Source organism: Leiobunum rupestre, chromosome 7 (genome assembly GCF_980474605.1).
Source record: "Leiobunum rupestre chromosome 7, qqLeiRupe1.1.hap1, whole genome shotgun sequence".
Classification (NCBI taxonomy): Eukaryota; Metazoa; Arthropoda; class Arachnida; order Opiliones; family Sclerosomatidae; genus Leiobunum; species Leiobunum rupestre.
Genome location: NC_143390.1, coordinates 41,446,171 through 41,471,283, shown reverse-complemented (window position 1 = coordinate 41,471,283; position 25,113 = coordinate 41,446,171). Strand labels below are relative to the sequence as shown.

Sequence of the window (25,113 nt, the reverse complement as noted above, 5' to 3'; positions counted from 1 at the left end):
GATCCTCTTGTATAAACTACTTCAAGATAGTTGAAATTTTAATAAATGGTAATAGATAAATTTTACCGCCAACCGGTATATTTTACATTATCTAGATTGTTATATTAACATGATTTAAAATTAAAAATACAAGCAAGGTCTTGTTAAATTGACAAATATATTGTAAGTAAAATTTACACCTACGAATTTGGATTATCAGATAACATCATAACTTGTAAAATTTACGGGACCCTCTTGGCTTCACCGGAGTCCAAGAGTTTCCTGTAAATTTAACAAGATTTTTTTTCAGTGGGTAATAGTTAGTGTAGGTAGCTGTTGGCATAAAGGGCTTGCCACCAACCTTCTACGCATTGTAATCTGGCCACCTGATTTAAAGGCATTAAAAGTCACTAGATGACTTGGGCTGATTATTATTTTTTTAAATTGTTTGATCTGACCTCTTCCAATTGGGAGGGCCCTACATTGGAATCTTTCGATGGCGACCAAAATACTTGAGGTTATATTCCCTTTAGCAAGATGGTTTTTAGTGTATGGTACTAGTGGGAACCTCTTCAATCCTTTTTTGGTCAAAAGTTACTTTAATTAGAAATTTGCCACATTATGTTGGTAGAAAAAAAGAGTCATCAAAGAGTTTGTGGCGGCCGGGTCAAGTTGATTCCCCATGCCCCTCAGTCGTTACTCTACTGATCGGAGATTCGATAACCACATATTTATTATGTCACGAATGTGATTGTTAAAGACTCCTTATCTCATAAAAAGAGGGTACTCCAAATAATAGCGAATTGAATAACGATATCATTGTATTTGTATGTTTAGAAATGCCCTAAAAAATGTATTCCTTATCTAAGAACGACGGTGAAAATCAAAAATGCTTTCTGAATAAAAACTATAGGAAATAGTAAGGTTCTCTCATAATCTCTGTCACGATAGGAGGTCCATAGATTACAAGTTTAACAATGTCTGGCATCTTTTATCTTAGCAAGTATATATTTGTTTTCTCTCGCGAGATATTATAAGTGGGCGTATAAATGAAAGCAGAAAATGCAGCGTCATTGTACATGTATCGCGTATGATATGAACAGCTGCAGTATGATTTATTTCGGTATTCTGCTGGCTATATTCGAAAACTCGTGATCTGTAGGTCTTTGATAGTGAAGTAATTCGCGATGGCTTCCCACTCTGTAAAACTGCGATCTGGTGCCCTTATGCCTCTTTTGGGGTTGGGCACACTTATGGTAAGAGAACGGTTGGAGGTTCTTGCAGATATTAATTCACAAATGTTTACTACATTTTCACAGGCCAAAGACCAGGAAGTGATTGACGCAGTTTTAAAGGCCTTAGAATTGGGTTATCGTCACATCGACACGGCCTACGTCTACCGAAATGAACGCGCTATTGGTGAAGCCTTGAAAACTGCCTTCAAAAAAGGACTAGTCAAAAGGGAAGATATCTTTGTAACTACAAAAGTAAATATCGCAATAACAGACATGCGTGTATAGAAAGAAGAAGATTAATTTGAAGTTACCGTCGAATGGTCACAAACCAGACAAGTTTGAATATTTCCTTAAAAAGTCATTGAAAAATCTTCAACTTGATTATGTCGATCTGTATCTGGTGCACACCCCAATAACGTTTAAAGTAAGTCAACATATTAAAATAATTGATGATTATACAATGAACGCATTGGTTGTCCCATTAATTAATTTACCTTATTGAAAGTATAAATCTGATGATGAGAAGATGACGGTCGAGAATGGTAAAGCTGTCTTCGACAACATTGACCTTGTCACTACTTGGAAGGTAATTATTTGCTAAATGTCGTGAACAGCGAAATAAAAGACGCGAACTTTTCCGACATAAAAACCGGTAAACCTTTTTCCTCTTATTTCAAAACAGAACTGGCCGTTAATTTATTTTTACACGCGCAAAATAACACCTTTTTTATCAGCAACCAAAAACTCACTTTCACGCGCGCGTGCGCTATATAAACATTTGAAAACGAATATAGGTAGATGTACTATACAAAATTACGATGTGTACAACCGAACATTCCGCCCGCCTTGAAATAACGAATTTCAAATGAGATAGTAAAAGTCCGAAAAGTTACATTTGCATACATAAATAACCCTTAGTAAACAGTTTGAATACAATTAAAATCAGTCTAGTGGTAACTGGCATAATTTAACTACGGGTCTTTTCAGTGATTTGTCAGAGGTTCTGACAGTTACGACGCGAACTTGATTGTCTTGTCCTGGATGAAGTTCAGTGATTCTTGCCATTCTCCACTTGGTTGGAGGTAAATCTTCATCTTTGAGCAAGACCAAGTCGCCGACTCGTAGATTCGGTTTTGGTGTAGTCCACTTTGGACGTTGTAGAAGGCGAGAGAGGAATTCATTTCGCCAACGGTTCCAAAAGTGCTGCAGTACTTGTTGGCCCAATTGCCAACGTGACAGGCGGTTGACGTTTTCAGAAGTGAGATCGGGTTCGGGTATTGCGGTGAGTGCATCTCCGATTAGGAAATGTCCAGGTGTCAACGCATTGAAGTCGTTTGGATCCGAGCTTAACGCCGTTAAAGGACGTGAATTTAAGCAAGCTTCGATTTGGCAAAGAAGCGTTTGCATTTCTTCAAAGTTTAGAACCATGGTGCCAAGAACTCGTTTCAGATGATACTTGACGGACTTCACCCCGGCTTCCCAGAGGCCTCCAAAATGTGGCGCTGCAGGCGGGTTGAAGTGCCAATTAATTCCTTCGTCTGCGAGCCATCGTGATACTTGATCGTTGTTGTTTATAGAGACTATGAATTTGATGAATGTTTTCATCTCTCGATCGGCTCCTGTAAAGTTGGTTCCACAGTCGCTGTAAATGTCGGCGCATTTTCCTCGTCGAGCAACAAAGCGTTTCAATGCTGCCAGAAATGCTTCGGTGGTCATGTCACTGACAAGTTCAAGATGAATTGATCTTGTGGTAAAGCAAGCGAAGACGGCAATGTATCCCTTAAACCTGAAGTGACTTCGTCCCTTCATTAGTTTAAGGGTAAATGGTCCTGCGTAGTCGACTCCACACTTCAAAAATGTCCGAGCAGGATTTACTCTCGCTGGTGGTAAATCGCCCATAAGTTGCTTTACAGTGACTGCCTGCTGTCGTATACATGAAACACATCTTCTGATATGGAAACGTATGGCATCACGAAGACCGACGATCCAATAACGTTTCTGTAAGACAGAAGTTAGTAGTTGAGCACCTCCGTGAAAATGTTTCTCGTGCGCGTGTTGTATTAGAAGTTCTGTTAATTTGCTCTGTCTCGGTAACAATGCCGGATGCCTTTGTTCGTATGGTAAGTTGGAGTGGCAAAGTCTGCCACCAACTCTAAGAATCCCATCTTGATCGATGTACGGACGCATCGAAAGGATTTTACTTTTCCGTGGTAATTCCTTGTTTTGTTTAAGGCAAGCTATCTCTTCGTTAAAACTGTTGCTTTGGACGACCCGAATCCAATGGGATAGCGCCTTTTCGTTCTCTTCCTTCGATAAAGGTCCAGTAATCCTCAATTCTGTCGCATTTCGCAAATTGAAGACAAAACGTAGAATGTAGGCGGTGATATGAATGAGTTTTTTAAGCGCTGAAAATTTGGAAAGGAGCGTGAAATCCATTTGATGATGTGTTACTAAAGAAATAATTCGTCTTTCCTCGGATAAACATTCATTTGGCTCTGAGAGTTCATGTAGTTCTTGCGTTGTTGCGGCGAAAATAAGGCACTGCGGTCCATGCCACCGGAGACCATGATTTCCCAGTTCGCTAGCGGATATTCCTCGAGAAGCGCAATCTGCAGGGTTGCTGTCTCCTGAAATGTGATGCCATTGCGCTCTCGGTAGTTTCTCGTGGATTTCTGACACTCGATTGGCTACGAACGTTTTCCAACGTTGCGGTGGAGCTTTCAACCAAGCTAGGACGATTGTTGAGTCCGACCAGCAATGAACATCAGCTATATCCAATCTCAATGACTCCCTGATCAGTTGAATCAGAGAAGCCAAAAGTAATGCACCAGATAATTCCAGTCTCGGAAGTGTGATTTGTTTGAGCGGAGCGACTCTTGTTTTCGCAGCGATCAGTTGTATTTTGATTTGTCCGTTGTTATTCACCGTCTTCAGGTATACGGCAGCTGCGTACGCTTTCTCCGATGCGTTACAAAATCCATGCAGGCTAATGTCTGTAGCATTAGCTTGCGAAATGTGCCGTTGAACCGTAATGTTTTCAATTTCTGGTAAATCGGTTCGAAACGACCTCCATTTAGCTTCAAGTGGTTGGGGAAGTTGCTCATCCCAATTCAATTTTAGCTGCCACATTTCCTGTAACATCAGTTTCGCTCGAACGGTTACTGGTGCCAACAGTCCCAGAGGATCGAATATCCTTGCTGTATCCGAAAGAATCGTACGTTTAGTGATTGAACTTCTTGACGCTGGAGAAGTAACCATAAACGAGAAATTATCAGCCGAAGGAGTCCAATATAGGCCGAGAGTCTTGACTGATTCGTCGTTCTCGATGCATAGTGGCTTTTGTAAATCCTTCATGTTGGCTGGTAGTGTATCCAATAATGCAGCTTCATTCGACGCCCATTTCCTTATTTCAAATCCTGCTAGAGATGTAGCTTGAATGATTTCTGACTGAAGTCTTAAAACGTTCTCAATCGTTTCGTCGCCTGTCATTAGATCGTCCATGTAGAAGTCATTTTGTAAAGCCGAAGATGCCAACGGAAGTGTCTCTTTCACGTCATGGCCGAGTTGCTTCAAGACTTTAGTTGCTAGGTATGGCGCTGATGCGGTTCCATATGTAACCGTTAGCAAACGGTATTCGAGCAAGGGTTCGTGTGAGTTGTTTCGCCAAACAATTCTTTGAAGATCGGAGTCGTCTGGATGTACTCTAATTTGACGAAACATTTTGGCAAGGTCTGCTTTCATTACAATGCGATGTTGACGAAAGCGAATAAGGAGGTTGACCAAATCATCTTGAAGTTTTGGCCCCACTAGCAGATGATCGTTTAGGGAAACTCCAGTTGTAGATTTGGCAGAGGCGTCGAACACCACACGAACTCTCGTGGTGGTACTGTCTTCTTTGAATACCGCATGATGAGGCACGTAGTAAGATGGATTGGTTTCGATTTTTATTTCATTCGAGGGAATGAGTTCGATATGTCCAAGGGCAATGTATTCCCCCATGAACTTGCGGTACTCCTCATAGAGATTCGGGTTAACACGTAGACGTCGTTCTAAGTGAGAGAATCGACGGATTGCCATTTGTTTAGAATCTCCAAGTTTTGGTGCATCGTTTATCTTTGGTAATCGTACAGTGAATCTTCCTGTAGAGTCACGTGTATGTGATTCTTCAAAGTTCTTTTCACATTGAATTTCTGTTGGAGATAGTATTCTTCGAGGCTGGATGTCTTCTAGCTCCCAAAGATGTTTCAAATCTGCTTCCAATGTACAATGGTGGACCTTTATTTTCGAACTTCTTCCGGCCATCAGCAATGGACCGGAAACTGCCCATCCGAAAAGAGTATTAAAGGCACCTGGAAGACCTTCTTTCCCCTTGCAAATGCCATCTTGTAAGAGCTCTAGATACACGTCAGCACCTAGTAAAATATCCACTTGTCCAGGGCTATGAAAAGTTGGATCAGCAAGTGTTAAGCCTTTCAAGTGTAGACAATTTCCAGGATCGAACGGACTGTTAGGTAAATAATCCGTGACCTTTTTCAGGACGATTGCCTCGACGATGACCTCCGACGTGTTAATGATATTTGACTGAATATTCACCATGACACTGCCTTGAGAGGTGTTCATTCCGGTTGCTCCAATTCCGTCAACTGAGACGTTGAAACGTGTTCGCTTCAATCTTAGTTTCCTCGTGAATTGTTCCGTGATGAAACTGGCTTGAGAACCTGAGTCCAGAAGCGCTCGGGCTGGATAAAGTTGCTCGTCAAGTCCCTTGACTTGGACCATTGCGGTTGCCAAGATAACTTGGGTTGATCCAATTATTTCACGAGATGGGCATGAAACTACACCGGAGGTTGCCTTCGTCTTCGTTAATTCCTTCTCTTGATGTAGAAGTGTGTTATGTCGTGCGTTGCATTTCCTACAATGACCAGATTTGCAGTCATTGCTTTGATGACCGGTTCGTAAGCAATTGAAACACATGGCACTCCTCTTGACCATGTTCCAACGCTCGTCCGAAGATGCATTCAGAAAATTGGTACATTTGTATACAGAGTGTGTTTCGTTGCAAAAGTGACACGTCTCGCTCAGAGCACCATGATGAGCCTTTGTACTCGGTCTCTGATGTAATGGAGGCTTCGACTTGATTGCAGTAGTTGTAGGCGGAGCTGCTGCTAAGGCTCTGGCCCGTTGTTCAAGAAATGTAACGAGATCCTCGAAAGTTGGTCTTTCGGTCCCCCTCAGGGAAAGTTCCCTTTGTCGGCGAGATTCTGAATCCAGTTTTTCCTTTACAAGATGAAGTAGTATGGAGTCCCAATGTTGTACTGGTTCTTTGAGAACCTTGAGCGCCCTTATGCATTCGGCGGTGGTATCGATGAGCGTTCGTAAAGCGGATGAAGATTCTTGGATGACGTTAGTTTGACTGAAGAGACGTTTTACGTGTGCATCGATGATTTCCCGGGTATTGTTGAACCGATTGTTTAAGATATCCCAAGCTTCCAGATAATTAGCGTCAGTTACCGGAATAGATTGAACTAGGAGCGCTGCTTCGTTTCGTAATGATGACTTCAAATACTGAAACTTCTGAGCTCCGGTGAGTGATTCGTTGTTGTGTACGGTGGCCGTGAAGAGATCATGAAATGGAAGCCAATCGACGTAACCACCGCTGAATGATGGAAGTTCCAGCTTAGGTAAACGTACATCACTAGCTGGTCTGACTTGTCTCACTGGAATGTTTGCTGCTCTTTCATTTGATTCAGTGACGAGTAGGATTGTCAGATCTTCGAGTCGAGCGACTAGAGGGTTGTATTCATCTTCGTGATCCGCGAAGTCGTCGTCGTCGGGGTCGATATTTGCAACTACGGCATCGTGAACCTCATCCAAGTCTTTCGATAGTTTTTCCACCTTGTCTACATACAGCTTCAAGGCGACGTCAGATAGATTCGTTGCTGTTTGACCCACCGCATTTTCAATCCTGGTGATCTGTCCCTTGATAGCTGCTCTTCTTCTCACCAGAACATCCATGATGACTTATGTTGATTCGTTTACGATCGGGATATGATCGATGGTTTAAACGGTTTACAACGGAGAATCCACGCTAATTTTCACTGTCTCTCACGGAAAGATTCGATGATTAGTTGAGGAACATAATCAAGTTGACGAATGTATCCGGCTCAACGGACAAAAAATGTCGTGAACAGCGAAATAAAAGACGCGAACTTTTCCGACATAAAAACCGGTAAACCTTTTTCCTCTTATTTCAAAACAGAACTGGCCGTTAATTTATTTTTACACGCGCAAAATAACACCTTTTTTAACAGCAACCAAAAACTCACTTTCACGCGCGCGTGCGCTATATAAACATTTGAAAACGAATATAGGTAGATGTACTATACAAAATTACGATGTGTACAACCGAACACTAAACGATAGAATATATCTGAGTAACGAGGAGTTTGTGGTAGGCCATGGAAGCTTTGGTCAACAGGGGCCTGGCACGAGATATTGGAGTGTCTAACTTCAACAGTCAACAAGTACAACTGATCTGCGACAACGCCAGAATCAAACCGTCCAACAACCAAGTTAGTATATTAATGACCATACTAACATATCCATTATCAAAACTATAATAACGCCGAATGTTCGAACAAGGTGGAGGGACACATCTATTTGCAACAAGAAAAGTTGTTTGCCTTCTGCAAGGAGCGAGGAGTTTCTCTAACAGCCTACGCCCCTTTCGGATCACCACAAATCAGAGAATGGAGGAAGTCGCAATACAACGTGTATGTTGAAATGAGGTGGTATTTGGAATTCCGAAACTAATTTTTATCAACTTTAGTGACGTCCCCGAGCAACCTTCGATTTTGGAAAATAAAGTTCTGATCGAAATAGGAAAGAAATATAACAAAACCAGCTCCCAAGTGAATAATGCATTTTGTTATCGGGTTTACTGTCATAGGGCCTTATGTATGTTACCAATACGTTTACTGTCACGTAGGTTGCATTGCGTTGTTTGCTTCAGCGTGGAATTATTGTCATCCCTAAAAGTTCGAATCCCGCCAGGCTGGAACAGAATATTCAAGTACTTAAGCTGAAAGAAATACTCAGAAATCAATGTTAAATACATTCCTATACCTTAGATTTTCGACTTCAATCTTACTGAAGGCGAAATGGGAAAAATTCGCGCTTTGGACGGCGCTATTCGCATATTCGACTCTAATTTCATTCCGTGAGTTTTAACAAATGTCCCATCATTAACTAATAGTAGTAATCACAATTTTTCTTCTTTCAACAGCGGTATGAAGGACCACCCAAATTATCCTTACAACATAGAATTTTGAATGCGATCCTTTAAAAACTACCATTAAATATGTACAACTTTGAAGTGAAAGATTCTTTTGAAAAATGGAATTTGTTGTACATTTTTCCATAAATAATGGAATAAATTTATACCAGATATCGCTACCTAAGACCAAAAGTCAAGAAAGTTGAAACACCCCATTTTAAGAAAAGTGACCTTTAATTTTTGTTGAACACCTATGATAATTTCAATAATAATTGAATAATTACAATGTTCAAAAAAAAGGTAAGGTTAAAGCAATAGAAAATTAATTATTTAGTCAATTTAATGTGAAAACCCTCGAAGATTTATTTGGAATTTCTTTCAAAAGTTACGAATTTCGACTTGCTTATCTTTGGCTCTCAGGTAGCGATATAAGACGTTCATATTACATAATATTTACAAAATAATTTTACAAAATTTACTTTTCGATGTTTGTTTTTTTTAAGTGTTCTTACATATACTTACATTATCAGCGTATTTATGTACAGTCGTTAACAAGCCCCTCGAAAACGTCTTTCAAAGGTCGAATTACGTGCTGCAGAGTAAATATGAAAACTCGGAACAACTCCTGCGTTGAGTTTGCAAGTTTTCTCCCTACTGGTTCCATTAAAACTTGTTGAGGTAACCAGGGCCGTCTTTAGCTGTCAGGCGCCACTGGGCTAATTATATTAGGCACCCTTTTATATTTTTTTTTATTAAAATATAAAAAATTTATATTTATACCTAGCCCAATGGTAGAGAGGGGCCTGGAGGTAACGGTAATAGTTAGTGTAGGGAGCTCGCGTGGCTTGCAGGGCTTGTCACCACCCTCCTACGCATGTGTAACCCGGCCACCTGAATTATTGGCTTTAAAAGTCGCTCGATGACTTAGGCCTCAGGTGGTGCCTTGGGTATTAGCCTAGCTGATTAGGTCTTAATTTGAAAATGATGAGGCGTATAATTGAGAAGAAAAAAAGACCGGGGTACATGTATCTGGTTTTATAAAAACGGCTGCATAAAGAAAATTAACCACATTTCCTCTACCAAGTGGTCGCATTTAGCTATGGCATCTCATTCTTTAAGGTTGCGATCGGGTGCCCTTATGCCTCTTTTAGGCCTGGCACAGACCAATTAGATGTTCTTCAGTTATTTCTACGACATAACATGACAAATATCACGAAGTTATTGACGCTGTATTGAAGGCCTTGTAGTTGCGGTATCGTCATATCGACATGGCCTACGTCTATCAAAATGAAAGCGCTATTGGGGAAGCCTTGAAAACTGCCTTCAAAAAGGAATTGTTCAGAGGGGAGAGTAAAGTATTGAAATTACAGAGTAACGTGTATAAAAAGGATTTATGAGTCCACCTTTTAATTGGTAGTTGCCAAATGGTCCCCAGCCTAACAAAGTGGAACATTTCCTTAAAAAATGTTTCAAGCTAATTGATTACGTTAATCTGTACCACACACCATTTTCGTTTAAAGTTGGTTGAAATGGATATCGCAGTGATACTATTTTTTTTGCCACACTAACTAAATAACCGTACGTTAAGTTGATGATGATACTATTCCTGTCGAGAATGATAAAACAGTCTTGGGCAATGCGACACTTCATTTTATAATTATTAATTTATTAAAATAGTTTTAATTTTTCTCAATTCTTAACGTCACCATTTATTTCTTAAAACATCAGGCGGAACTATAATTTAGCTTTCGTATATTGTCCTACCATCTTGGTTTTAAGTTTTCCCACATGCAAAAAGCATTATCATTATCCTCTAGCAACTTTACTTTAAGACCTTTTTTATTTGCCATCCCCGTACGGGTGTCCAAGCCCAAATGTTTATCATTAGTGTCTTATTCTTACAAAAGTGTATTCTTGTTCGCGAAATGTTTGCTTCACCAACATGTGTTCGGATGGCTCTCCTCTAGAAACGGTGTTTTATGCGCGGTACACATCTTGCCCTATTGTGCGCCACCGAACCCCCCCCCCTCTCTCTCTCTCTCTATTCTTTGATATTCGCTCCCACTACATTCTTCGGCATCTGAATTTTTTTAAAAACGTGATGTTTTAAAGACACTCTACTCTCTGCTCTCCTGAAAGTGCCTTGGGACCCAAAAGTGGTACCACATGCGGAAACGTGTTTTATTTCATGTGACATCCAGGAAGAAAAAACCGATGAGTTGGCTAATTTTGAGTCAGAGTCGCTCAGGGTTACTGAGAGGAAATTGTATAGGAAGAGTCCGGAGAAGAGCAAAGAGCATTCCCGGTTTAAGGCAAAAAGGTCGAGGTTGTGAACAAAGCGCCCTGACCGAGTATCAGGCAGAGTTAGTAGAAGCTTAAATTATAAAAGATTTTAAGAAGCGAAGTAGATTCCGAGGCTCGCGTACATCAGCCAACATTGCGGTGCACACGGAAATCAGCTGGAGCCAGTACATATCCGAAGTTGCCAGGCAACAAATTCCAGGTCACCTGACACCGACACACGAATGAGTGAGCAGACTGTATTCATCTTTGGTGAGCCAAAGCCAAGAAAGGCCTTAAATTAATTTTAGAGAGAGAGCCCCACGTGATTCCCGCGAATGGAACTTTAATTGCACGCCCAGTTTGTTTTGGTGTAGTGTATATTTTATTTAAGTGCTTTTATTTTTATTCAAGTGTATTTGTTGTATTATATTACTTTGACACCCGACCACCCGACATCAGCGTATTTATTTCTGTAACGGATAATCATACACCTAGACATTTCTATATCCGGAATAGTATTGAACGATCAAAACGAGAATCCTTCTTACCATTGCTGACGCAAGGGAAACCCTACACTCTAAGAAATTGCAATGTTGTTTCAAACCGTTTTAACACTATTTGTACACTTTTTCATGAGTCGAAATTTGACACTGTTTGGGGTTTTTATTACCCACTTTTCGGTGCTATCAAACCCCGTATTAACACCTTTACGATATATTTCTTAAAAATACGGTGTAAAAATAAGATTTAAAACTCCTTTTCCACACAATTTTAACACTTTTTAAACATTCTTTGTTTGTGACACATCATATTTCCAATAACCGTGTTATATCACACCTTTAAAGAGTCATCTTGCACCTTGTAACCGTTAAATCACACCTTTATCCCTGTAGCACATGAAGTCATTTTAGGGTCGGGGTACGGTCGAAAAGTCGCTTTATAGTCGACGACCAAATGCCGACCGAAAAATGTCCGAACGTTTTTCGACACTAAAACCGTAAATCCCCTGGTCGGTATTCCGACCATTATCCGACCTAAAATAGACCTTACATTTAATTATTACCCCTGTAGTGCAAAGAGTCGATTTAAGGTCGCGCTTTGCCAATTAATCGCTCAAAACTGTGAAACTTGGGCGATTTAATAAAACAAAATGAAATATTTTTAAAATCACTTCCTTTCTGTATTATATTTTTTTGAAAAAGATTATATATTCAATCTGAGATTGTTTCCTTATTAAAAATCTCTCAGCTCAAGTAGGTTACATTCGCATAGCTAAATATGTTAGGCTAAGATATTATTAATGAAGATTTATTCGTCGCTTTTACTAAGCCCCAAGAAACTCTAGAACTCTGTACTCTAGATTCAAGAGCTTTCCGATGGACGGAAATAAACTCATTGTTTCACTCCCGTTCATGGGACTTGACCAACTACATACATGTATATAGCTATATTTACGGTTTTATTTGGTCATTTTCAGTCACTTAAAATATCAAAAAGTAAGTCGTTTCGACGTAATTATGCAGTACATTCTAAGTCGGGATGACGTCGTTTCGGAGTCGGTTCTTAGGTCTATTAAAAGGCGGTATAGAGTCAACGTTTTGTAGGCGGCCGACGGTCGGCCGACCCTTTTACCCCTAGAACATTTCGACCCTAAATCCAAAGGTCGGCCCGACTCTAATTTGCTACAGGGGTAAAGGTGTTAATACTCTCATTTCAAGAGTAACATCACACTTTTAAAGGTGTTAATACTCCCATTTCAAGAGTAAATTCACACCGGTGAATGAGTTCAAAGCCCTTTCAAAGAGTTATATAACACTTTTAAATAATAAAATTACACTTTTAAAGTTGTAAATGCGCACTTAAAAAGGTAAATATTGCACCTGATGAGAGTTGAATCACACCTCTAGAGTTGTAAAAACGTTCTTTTAAAGAGTAAAATCACACTTTTAAAGGTGTAAATGCGCACTTTCAAATAGGGAAATTCCACTAGGTAAGAGATAAATAACACCTATAAAGGTGTTAAAATGCCCTTCTGAAAGGTACATTGTACCTATAAGAGCTCAGTAACAATTTTAATGGTGTTACTTTGTCATTTTAAAGTGTTCAATATAACCTTTTATTAGTTAAAAACCATTGGAAAAAAGTGTTGAAGTTTACAGCACGGCAAACCGGGCGCAACGGTAAAACGATAAGTATAACTAAAGCAGCGCAACAACGAACCGCCTACACCTAATGCTTGTTTTCCACTGGCGCGCGCAACGACGCGTTTCTCAGCTTCGAAACGTTGCGCGCGCTAGTGGAAAACAAGCATTAGACGTAATTTTAACTGCGACAAAGTGCAATAATGCCCTAGCGTTTTATACCGAAAACCCAGCGCGAGAAAAAGTATTCTTATCTGCTAAAAAAACAGAATGACAGAGAGATGAAGATATTACTTAAGGCGTAATGGCTGATCGTCTCGAACCAGCTCTGTTATATAGAATTCACGGATGTTGATATTCTTTGCGCGATGGTGAAATTTGGGGTTATGGATCATTTCATTGGCCCAGGCGTTGTAGATTTCATGGTGTGATTTAACTCTTTAAAAGGGCGTATTAACACTTTTAACGGTGTGATTTAACTCTGAAAAAGGCGTATTAACACTTTTAACGTGTGTGATTTAACTCTGAAAAAGGCGTATTGACACTTTTAACAGTGTGATTTAACTCTGAAAAAGGCGTATTAACACTTTTATTGGTGTGATTTAACTCTGAAAAAGGCGTATTAACACTTTTAACGGTGTGATTTAACTCTGAAAAAGGTGTATTAACACTTTTAAAGGTGCTAATTAACTCTAACAAAAGGGCTTATTAACACTTTTAAAGGTGTGATTTAACTAACAAAAGGGCTTATTAACCTTTTTAATGGTGTGTTTTAACTCATAAAAGGGTGTATTAACACTTTTAAAGGTGTGATTTAACTCTTCACAGATGCGTCATTACTGATTAAAAGTGCGATTATATGTTATTGGATATATTGTTTCACATAGAAGCAACAAACACAAGGAGAACGCAGCTAGCCTTTAAACACGCTAACGCAGTGTTGTGTACACATTTCATTGGACGAACTTTTACGCTGAACGTTTTACGGAAGGAAGGAAGACAATTTCCGAATTTTCCTCTTCCGACGGCAGCAAGAGCTAAAGCGACTAACCAAGGAAAAATGTACACAACAAAATGCACGACTTTTGACGGGTTCGTTCCCCTGGTGTGGGGTGCTGTGTTTGTTGCTCCTAGGTTTCACAAACTGTTCAGAGTGCTTAAAAGGGTTTGAATTGTTTTTTTAAGGTGTAGAATCTGAGTTCGACTCATCACATGAGTTTAAATTGTGTTAGAACAGTGTGAAACAAATCCCAATTTCTTGGAATGTTCATCTTACTTAAACATTTGTATAGTGTTAAGTCACGCTATTTTTACACTTTTAAAAAGTAACTCCGTTTTGGAAGTGTTAAAACGGTGCGAATTAGGTGTAACACTTTCTTAGCACCTTTTAAACACCCTTATTTCTTAGAGTGTAGACCCAAAAATAATAATTCAAATACACTTTTAGTACACCAGATAAAAATTAGCGTCGCAACTTAATACTATTGATACGAAATGCAAGGGCATGGTGTGTCAGAGTGGTTACTGGTTAGCACTTTATCCTCGCAGCAAGAGGAGCCTTATGCGATCCCAGCTTGTGGCACTGGGATTAAAACTCGAAACCTCTCCATCTGCGTTGTCTGAGCGTTGAGTTTGCAAGTTTCGTGGCCCCCTAGTTAGAGGGGCTTTCACCAGAGCTCTTCGGATTCCCCTTTCATCTTGAGGTTCACGGTAATAGCTATAGTGTAGGGAGCTGTTGGCATAAAGGGCTTTCCACCAACCTTCTGCGCATTGTAATCCGACCACCTGATTTAAAGGCATTAAAAGTCACTAGATGACTTGGGCTGATTATTATTTTTTTACATTGTTTGATCTGACCTCTGCCAATTGGGAGGGGCCTACATTGGAATCTTTCGATGGCGACCAAAATACTTGAGGTTATATTCCCTTTAGCAAGATGGTTTTTAGTGTATGGTACTAGTGGGAACCTCTTCAATCCTTTTTTGGTCCAAAGTTACTTTAATTAGAAATTTGCCACATTATGTTGGTAGAAAAAAAGAGTCATCAAAGAGTTTGTGGCGGCCGGTTCAAGTTGATTCCCCATGCCTCTCAGTCGTTACTCATAACCACATATTTATAATGTCACGAATGTGATTGTTAAAGACTCCTTATCTCATAAAAAGAGGGTACTCCAAATAATAGCGAATTAAATAACGATATTATTGTATTTGTATGTTTAGAAATGCCCCAGAAAATTTATTCCTTATCTAAGAACGTCAGTGAAAATCAAAAATGCTTTCTGAATAAAAACTATATGAAAGAGTAAGGTTCTCTCATAATCTCTGTCACGATAGGAGGTCCATAGATTACAAGTTTAACGATGTCTGGCATCTTTTATCTGAGCCAGTATGTATTTGTTTTCTCTCGCGAGATTTTATAAGTGGGCGTATAAATGAAAGCAGAAAATGCAGCGTCATTGTACATGTATCGCGTATGATATGAACAGCTGCAGCATGATTTAATTTCGGTATTCTGCTGGCTATATTCGAAAACTCGAGATCTGTAGGTCTTTGATAGTGAAGTAATTCGCGATGGCTTCCAACTCTGTAAAACTGCGATCTGGTGCCCTTATGCCTCTTTTGGGGTTGGGCACACTTATGGTAAGAGAACGGTTGGAGGTTCTTGCAGATATTAATTCACAAATGTTTACTAAATTTTTGCAGGCCAAAGACCAGGAAGTGATTGACGCAGTTTTAAAGGCCTTGCAGTTGGGTTATCGTCACATCGACACGGCCTACGTCTACCGAAATGAAAGTGCTATTGGGGAAGCCCTGGAAATTGCCTTCAAAAAAGGACTAGTCAAAAGGGAAGAGCTCTTCGTAACCACCAAGGTAAATATCACAATAACCGACATGCGTGTATAGAAAGAATTAACAAGTCCAACGATAAATTTGAAGTTACCGTCGAATGGTCACAAACCAGACAAGGTTGAATATTTCCTTAAAAAGTCTTTGAAAAATCTTCAACTTGATTATGTCGATCTGTATCTGGTGCACACCCCAATAACGTTTAAAGTAAGTTATTATTTTAAAGTAATTGAGTTAACGTATTGGTTGCCCCATTAATTAATTAACCTTATTTAAAGTATAAATCTGATGATGAGCATATGACGGTCGAGAATGGTAAAGCTGTCTTCGACAACATTGACCTTGTCACTACTTGGAAGGTAAATTATTTGCTAAACGATAGAATATATCTGAGTAACGAGGAGTTTGTGGTAGGCCATGGAAGCTTTGGTCGACAGGGGCCTGGCACGAGATATTGGAGTGTCTAACTTCAACAGTCAACAAGTACAACTGATCTGCGACAACGCCAGAATCAAACCGTCCAACAACCAAGTTAGTATTTTAATGACCAAACTAACATATTCATTATCAAAACTTTAATAACACCGAATGTTCAAACAAGGTGGAAGGACACATCTATTTGCAACAAGAAAAGTTGTTTGCCTTCTGCAAGGAGCGAGGAGTTTCTCTAACAGCCTACGCCCCTTTCGGATCACCACAAATCAGAGAATGGAGGAAGTCGCAATACAACGTGTATGTTGAAATGAGGTGGTATTTGGAATTCCGAAACTAATTTTTATCAACTTTAGTGACGTCCCCGAGCAACCTTCGATTTTGGAAAATGAAGTTCTGATCGAAATAGGAAAGAAATATAACAAAACCAGCTCCCAAGTGAATAATGCATTTTGTTATCGGGTTTACTGTCATAGTGCCTTATGTATGTTACCAATACGTAGGTTGCATTGCGTTGTTTGCTTCAGCGTGGAATTATTGTTATCCCTAAAAGTTCAAATCCCGCCCGGCTGGAACAGAATATTCAAGTATTTTAGCATGACAATTGAAAAAAATACTCAGAAATCAACGTTAAATACATTCCCATACGTTAGATTGTCGACTTCAATCTTACTGAAGATGAAATGGGAAAAATTTGCGCTTTGGACTGCGGTATTCGCATATTCGACTCTAATATCATTCCGTGAGTTTTAACAAATGTCCCATCACTAACTAATAATAGTAATCACAAAATATTTTTCTTTCAACAGTGGTGTGAAGGAACACCCTAATTATCCTTACAACATCGAATTTTGAATGCGATCCGTTAAATACACCCATTAAATATGTACAACTTTGAAGTGAGAGATTCTTTTGAAAAATGGAATTTGTTGTAAATTTTTCCATAAATAATGCAATAAATTTAAACCATATATAAGACGTTAATATAACATTATATTTCTAAACTAATTTTCATATTACATAATATTTCCAAAATAATTTACTTTACGTTGTTTGATTTTTTGAAGTGTACAATCGTGTTCCTACATATGCTTACGTCGAGTGACGTGCTACAGAGTACATGTCTTAATTTGAAATTTATGAGGCGTATAATTGAGAGAAAAAAACAACATCGGGGTACATGTATCTGGTTTTATTTAAACAGCTGCATAAAGATAATTATCCACATTTCCTCCACCGAGTTGACGCCAATCCATTGGTGCACACTGATCATAAACCACTCCTTTCTATAGTGAAAGAACCATTCCACGTATTGTCTCTCCGCTTACAGCGCCTCGTTCTACGTCTAACTCGATATAATCCACAGCTCATATTTGTTCCAGGATCACAGATGTATATTTCTTTTGCCCTCTCCAGGGCTCCTGAACAAACCATGAATGCTGATACGTCATATATGGAAGGCGCCCATACCGCTCCTCACTCGCTGACCACGTTATCCGACATAAGTATATGTATTTGTACCCCGCTGCTCCGCCTTAAGCACTACAGCGGCCACCTTAAACAACCAGCCCTGGACAAAAGTGCGCTTTGCGAAACAACGTTCGGCCAGTGAGACAGCCATTTTGACCGCCTCACATATAGCAAACAAACGCCCTCATCACGGCCCAACAAAAGGCGACACCATGGGCTGCCCGAGACCCACCCTCGCACAGCTGAGGACTAGAGTGGCTTCCTCTTCCACTGCAAACTACCCTCCTTAGTAGGTCACAGAATGACGAGTGTGGAACACCCATGAGGTTCCAGTGACCCAGCGCCCCGATCACATGACCTTGAGAGCCGGGTATGGAGCCCCCCACAGGCTCCAGTGACCCCATCACACCACTAGATAGGGACAGTTATCCGACAGTCGTGCGGCTGCAATGAAAGATGCTGTTGTCAAGGACCCTGAGATGAAACAACTCTTACAATACACACAACATGGTTGGCCACGCCACTTGTCTGCTCTCACACCAGCGATGAAACTACATTGGCCTTTTCAAACAGAGATATCTCATCACGATGGTTTACTGTACAGGGGTGACAGACTGATCATAACTGCGTCTTTGCGGAATACTGTCTTACTTCAACTGCATGGTGCTCATCAGGGTATCAATTCTTGTCTTCGCAAGTCACGCATCCCTGTCTACTGGCCAGGTTTAACCACGGACTTAACGGCCCTGATCCAAAGCTGTGACATATGTCGCTCGTTTGATAGGGCATAATCTCATGTGGTTCGATCGCCACACCCCGTTCCTCAGCGCCCTTGGGAAACCGTCGGCATGGACTTATTCCATCATAATCAGCGTAACCTTTTACTTTGTGTCGACTATTTTGCGAAATATTTTGAGATTGACGAGCTACGCTCCACAAATGCTGCCTCCGTCATTCTCGTGGTAAAGCCTCATTTTGCACGTCATGGAGCACAGCAATGAATAATTACCGACAACGGTCCTCCTTTCAACTCCAGGGAATTTGCAGACTTTCTCGAACAATGGGGTGTCGACCACACCACCTCTAGTCCACACTTTCCCCAGTCAAATGGAATGTCTGAACGTCACATTCAAACAATAAAAAATCTCCTTGCTAAAGCCAAGGCAGCGGGCACTGACCCACACGACATACTTCTAGAATATCGAACCACTCCGCAGTTTCACCTCCCAGCACCCCAGGGGCGTAGGAACGTTCTAGAAGTTGGAGGGGGCAAAGATAAACGAAAAGGGTTCTGGAGAATGGTTTTTAATTTTTAATAGAGTTTAGCTTCTCCGAATGCATGTGTACTTGTTACTACTATGTAAATTGGCGGGAACAGACTGAAATTTAAACCCCGTTGAGGTTCTATAAACTGTATACGCTTTTAAAATGATAATTTTAGCCTTTTGAAGATTTCAACTGACCAAACGTTGGAGGGGGCAATAACATTAGTTGCTCCTCCCAGCAAAATTCTAGAGAGGGGCATTGCCCCCCCTGCCCCTCCCGGTTCCTACGCCCCTGCAGCACCCTCTCAGATGTTAATGGGCCGGTTGTTGCGCACCCCTAACACGACCAACACCACCTCTTTACTACCCGACTTTCCAAAAAATCTATTCACGACGCTTTGACGGCACGCCGTGCTCATATGATAAAAATCGCATCTTACGAGACTCCTGTTTACGTTGTGGGATCCCGGGTTCGCTATCAGGTGTCTCGTCGACGTTGGAGTACAGCCACTGTTGTTGCAAGGACTAATGCACCTGATTCCTACATAATTGAAACGGATGATGGTGCCCGCTATCGACGCACTGGTTTACATCTAAAACCATATATGGACGCTACCACGGTTACACCCCTTTCTGGGTCTCCTCCCTTATCTGATTCATCTCTGCTGCCAAACGCACCTCACACGTTGGTTACTAAACCCTACTCAACAATGATGATTTCTCGTGTCTGTTCCCCAAACACTACTGACACTGCCATACCACAGAACAACACTACTGACAATGCCATACCACCGAACAACACTACTGACAATGTACCGGCTGAAAACAACGTAGCACCTCACTCGGCTATTCAGTATCGTGACGATGATGCTAGTGATAACGATGACTTCCAAGATGTCTCAAATATCTTTACGAATGCTGATACTGATCCCCTGGTAGACTCAAATGATGCAACATTCTTTTACGATAGACCACAACACGATAGTGCCGCCCACACGTCTGTTGCGGAATACACAGCCCGGGGCATCTCAGTACAAACCACTCGTTCTGGTCGTATATCCAAGATGCCTGACCGTTACCTACAAGACTAGTCAATATCACAACATTCACTACTACATAAATCTTTCATAGCCATATGTTTAATATTAAAAAACAAAACAAAAAAAAGAAACAAGTCATATATTGTTATTTGTATAAGTTCTTAAAACTCCCACCAGAGGGAGAGAGGAGCCCAAGCAAGGGACAGAATAAAGTTCTCAGTCAATAAAGAACATGCTTCAATCTTAGCTTAATTTGTATCATTCTTTCACTCAGTCTAATTAATTATTGTAACTTAACAATCTTCACGGAAAAAAACAATGTTTAGAATCTAAACATTTATCTAAACATAAAAATGCAACGGAGTTTTAAAGACATTGAATACCTAAACATGTTTAGGCCGTTTATGTTTACGTGTTTTACATGTTATGAAGCTAATATGTTTAGCATGTAAACATGTTATTGGCTTAACGTTTAGAGTTTAAACGCGTTAAACGTTTAGCGTTTAGTTTTAGTAGTTTACCATTTCAACACATGAAATTCTAAATATTTACCGTTTATCTTACATCGTTTAGCTTTTCAACACTAAGTTCTAGATATTTAGCTTAAAACGTTTAGTTTTTCAACATTTATTTATTTATGGGTTTAGCTTAAAACGTTTAGTTTTTCAACATTTATTTATTTATGGGTTTAGCTTAAAACGTTTAGTTTTTCAACAATTATTTATTTATGGGTTTAGCTTAAAACGTTTAGTTTTTCAATATTTATTTATGGGCTTAGCTTAAAACGTTTAGTTTTTCAACAATTGATTTTTTGAAATTTAAATTGTTAGCTGAAAATATTAAAGGCTTCCATACTTTTCAGATTATAAAAATTAAGTTTATTTTTTAAAAATCAATACAAATTTCAAAACGATCATTGAAGACTATTCCATATTGATTTTAATATAATAAATTTCAAAACCTGAAGCTGCATTTAATTTATAGTATCTTATCCTATGTAGTTAGATCAAAGAAATAAAATTGAAACACAAAATTTAAACATTAATTAAATTGTTTAAGGAATGATTTTCTACAAATTCAGATCAAATAATTAAAAATGAAACACCAAAATTAAACATTAATTAAATTGTTTAAGGAATGATTTTTAGACTGTAAGGTCATGGCGGTCGATTGGGAAGGCGCGTTAAAGTCTATTATCACAATTTTTTTTATCTTTGTATCAAAGGAATTTTAAAACTATAATAGACTAGTTATTGCTGAATGCCGCTGATTCGTTTCCGTACTTATTACAAAATACGAGGCGAGGCAACTCCAAAGCCGTTTTCGTTTCTCTCTCTCCGATCCCAGCTGCTGTCTGCTGCAGAAAATCTTGGTGCGCGCGGTGCAGTGGTGCCAGATCTTTTGGAAATTATTAATTATTTCCAATTTTATAACACGAGTACGGTGCACCCAACAGCCTAGAAATCGTAGCACTAACAATAGAAAAATCTATGTAGTTCGAATTTAGATCTCAAAACGCAATTATTATACTTTAATAATGGAAATTAATTCGACGGCGAAATAAACATGTTTCGGCGGCGGCGGCGTTCGATCGGCGGCGCTATCCTCTAATCATACCCCTAGACAACTAACTGACTGATGTTTTATTTAAACCCGCTAACTCCAATACCAGTGGCGGTTAGGCGGATGGGGACCCGGAGTAAAGTTTGGTAACGCGTCAACCCTTTTGTGTAGTAACTCTCCCAAAGCCTTGGTTCTTCGTAGGTATATCCCCGTATGTTTGGGTGGGAACCTAAAGCTAGTCTGTCTGTTTGTTGGATTTGGAATCAGGGAAAAGGGTGGAAGTTACGCCACAAGTTTGAGCTCCGTATCAAAAATCAAATAGGAATAACGAAGAAAATTCGCATACGCTCACTAACCCTTGACGCGGGTTAAAAGAGTTAAACATAGGGTCAGACTTCAGCTTCTTAACTGTATTAAAAGTTTGAGCCCCGTATCTCAAATCCAATAGGAACTAATCTATTAATAACGCATTCTCCGGGATATTTTTTAGAACTTTCGTACTCTGCGTAAATCAACGCTCAAAATCGGAAAAGGTGGGCTGTTGTGCCCCTTATTGAAACTTGCACACACTGTAGAGGTATAGCAGTAAAACCACGGAATTTAAAAGTCAATCGGATCCAAAATTATAAGACTGCGTATTTTTTTTAAAAGTGTTTAAGGGGGAACGGATGAAAGGGGCTGACAAATCGCCGCTAACTACTATTTACCCACATAACTTGATTGTGCAGATAGAGAACAGCCATTCATTATTCCCGGAGAAAACGTCTTTGTTATGTCACTCCATTAAAAAGATATGGAAGGTGTTGCAAATGTGAACGTCGACTACAGCAACAACATCACACAACTTTCCATCAAAAACAATAGTTCCACATATATATATACATATATATATATATATATATAACGTGATAATCCGAAAGAGGAAAGTAATATTTTAATATTTTTAGTACCACATGATATATATATATATATATATATATATATATATATTACTTTCCTCTTTCAGATTATCACGTTTCGGTAAGAGGATAAGTATTTTAAATTTAGGAAAGTAAGTTCTGATCGAAATGCGAAAGACATATAATTTGCTAAAACGTCTTCTTAACGACTTTACGCATCCTATTTGAACCGTTAGACTTTGATCGGATGCTTTTGTGTTTTTGTAAAAACTAGGAGCTAGCGTGGTAAATATGACGTAGAACTTAAATCCATTATGGTAAATGCTGAGGCAAGCATTTAATTATCTGTAGAACCTTTAAAAGAAGTCTTATCAACCTTGTCCCATTCTTTTGGCACAACGAAAGAACACTGTTTTTCTATACCAAATAATAATTTCTTTAATTCCACCCACAAAATCAATTTAATATAAAATTGTAATCTATGACATTTTCGATATATTATCAGCGAGTAGATTAAAAACGGTTTAATACAATGACAGTGCAAAATATAGTTTATGAAAACAACTGCGAAAATTGTACAGGTATACTTTTATAGATCTACGCCCACAAACTCTCAGCAGATGCGAAATATCTGATATTATGAATATTCTAGTATTGGTTTCGTAGCAATGCTTGTAGCTTCACTTCATCGTTGGCGTCAGTCGAGTGAAGGTTCACATTTGTCGTTGAGTTCTTAACATTTTACGCGATGACTTCCTATTCTGTTAAACTTAGGTCAGGGGCTGCCATGCCTCTCTTAGGTCTAGGAACGATCATGGCGAGTTGTTGATTTGCATAAATAATTGATGAAATAGGCGTGTATTTAAACGGGTTTTCTTTTATCCTCATTCTATAGCATCGACCTTGGGCTTCGAAAGAAACTTGGACGCAAGAGGAAAAAGATAAAGTCGTTATCGACGCTATCTTGAATGCTCTGGAGACCGGCTACCGGCACTTGGACACTGCGTTTGTTTACCAAAATGAAACCGCGATTGGGAAAGCGTTACAAACCGCTTTCCAAAAAGGAATTGTTAAACGGGAAGACCTTTTCATCACGACCAAGGTAACTAGGTTGTTTCTAGAGATACATTAACGAAGCGAACGAATATCAGTCGCATCATTTAAGAAATCTATGGCCGACGTTCTTAATTTGTTTCACTCGGTCGTTGGTCCCATAGTTTGTATGTTATGAACACCAACCTTGAATATCTCAGACTACAGATGAAAATTTAAAATTTGAGTCCTCGCTACAACACATTTCCTCGATAGATGTAGTTACCTTAAAAATTTAATTCAAATTGGTGAATCTTACGACGATGATAAAAATTGTAACTTTTGATAAGGAAATAATAAATTTATTAATTTATTTAAGCTACATTATATTTAAAATCTAATGCATCCACGTATAGCTGCCTCCTAATGGTCTTCAACCGGAAAAAGTACAGTATTTTCTGAAGAAATCGTTGGCAAATCTGAAATTATCATACGTGGACCTATACCTCATTCACCTTCCAGTCTCATTCAAAGTAGGTGGAGTTAGTTGAGCTAATAATGTCTGGTTAATGAAGTTCATGTACGATTTCGCTTCTTGAATGATACAGTATACATCTGACATCGAAGCTTTTCCGACTACGGAGAATGGCCAGGCCTCTTTGGATAGCGTCGACCTTCTTGAAACCTGGAAGGTATATTCATTCTAAGCAACCGACTCTCATTTCTCTACTAATCCACTGCGCTGATTGTTCATTATTAATAGGCCATGGAAGCGTGCGTGGACGCTGGTCTGGCCCGAGATATTGGAGTGTCCAATTTCAACAGCGAACAAGTGAAACGAGTTTACGACAGTGCTCGTATCAAACCATCCAATAATCAAGTCGAATGTCATATATATCTGCAACAGGATAAATTGTACAATTTCTGCAAACGACTGGGAGTAGCACTGACCGCTTACTCTCCGTTTGGCTCACCAGGGGTCAGAAATCATACTTTATTCAGAAATATTAATTATCGGTACTATATGATGACATTGTCCTTTTCTGTAACTAGAAACTCGATTCTGCGGTATTGGATAATAAAATATTAGCCGAAATTGGAAAGAAACATGGAAAAACGAGCGCCCAGGTAGGCTTTTGTTTTGGTTGTTTGTGTGTTCGTACGTTTATTTATTTATTTTAGTAAATTTATTAATTTAATATTTACAGATTATTGTTCGTTGGTTAATGCAACGAGGAATAATTGTGGTACCTAAAAGTGCGAATCCAGTCAGAATGGAACAAAATTTCAAGGTACTTTTGAGTTGAAAACTTCGACTTTAACGGTTGTACATTATTTTTCATCGTAGGTATTTGACTTTGATCTTACCGAGGACGACATCAACGCAATCAAAGCGCTTGATTCTGGAAAACGGTTATTTCCTATGGACCTTGTTCCGTAAGTTTTTCTTACGTATTTCAAAATAGTCTGTCAAGCTATAATTAATATAATTTAATATTTTTTTACAGAGGTATATCAGAACACCCTGATTACCCTTTCAAAATCGAATTTTAATTTACTTAATACTATCCTCCGAAATGCTGTAAAAATGTAATAAACACCAGTAAAATTTCTAAGCCTTGGTAACGTTTTCCTGGCTGGGGCCGTCTAGT

General features: G+C 39.3%; 2 protein-coding genes across 4 annotated transcripts; both read left to right on the top strand.

Moving 5' to 3' along the window:
* Nucleotides 1-1,119: 1,119 nt before the first annotated feature.
* LOC149936330 (aldo-keto reductase family 1 member A1-B-like) lies at nt 1,120-8,615 on the top strand. 3 transcript variants are annotated; one of them, XM_090180674.1, is made up of 9 exons: nt 1,120-1,235; nt 1,299-1,638; nt 1,720-1,800; nt 7,670-7,786; nt 7,857-7,987; nt 8,044-8,125; nt 8,203-8,286; nt 8,345-8,433; nt 8,500-8,615. In XM_090180674.1, the coding sequence occupies exons 3-9, from the start codon at nt 1,741-1,743 to the stop codon at nt 8,543-8,545; spliced, it is 609 nt and encodes a 202-aa protein (XP_090036800.1). In that variant the 5' UTR covers nt 1,120-1,235; nt 1,299-1,638; nt 1,720-1,740; the 3' UTR covers nt 8,546-8,615. The 3 variants fall into 3 exon arrangements, with proteins under 3 accessions (XP_090036800.1, XP_090036801.1, XP_090036802.1); XM_090180675.1 differs by lacking the exons at nt 1,120-1,235; nt 1,299-1,638; nt 1,720-1,800 and adding an exon at nt 5,660-6,895 and having other exon boundaries at nt 6,965-7,786; XM_090180676.1 differs by lacking the exons at nt 1,120-1,235; nt 1,299-1,638; nt 1,720-1,800 and adding an exon at nt 5,660-7,443 and having other exon boundaries at nt 7,526-7,786.
* A 6,768-nt stretch (nt 8,616-15,383) lies between these two features.
* Nucleotides 15,384-25,077, top strand: LOC149936329 (uncharacterized). Its single transcript, XM_090153661.1, has 19 exons — nt 15,384-15,553; nt 15,617-15,784; nt 15,851-15,967; nt 16,039-16,119; nt 16,175-16,291; nt 16,362-16,492; nt 16,549-16,630; nt 16,696-16,779; nt 16,846-16,934; nt 17,002-17,005; nt 19,410-19,958; nt 23,325-23,531; nt 23,878-23,994; nt 24,070-24,153; nt 24,225-24,440; nt 24,515-24,589; nt 24,670-24,753; nt 24,810-24,898; nt 24,970-25,077. Exons 1-19 carry the CDS (start codon nt 15,485-15,487, stop codon nt 25,013-25,015), a joined length of 2,409 nt encoding a protein of 802 aa, XP_090009787.1. The 5' UTR covers nt 15,384-15,484; the 3' UTR covers nt 25,016-25,077.
* Nucleotides 25,078-25,113: the final 36 nt, after the last annotated feature.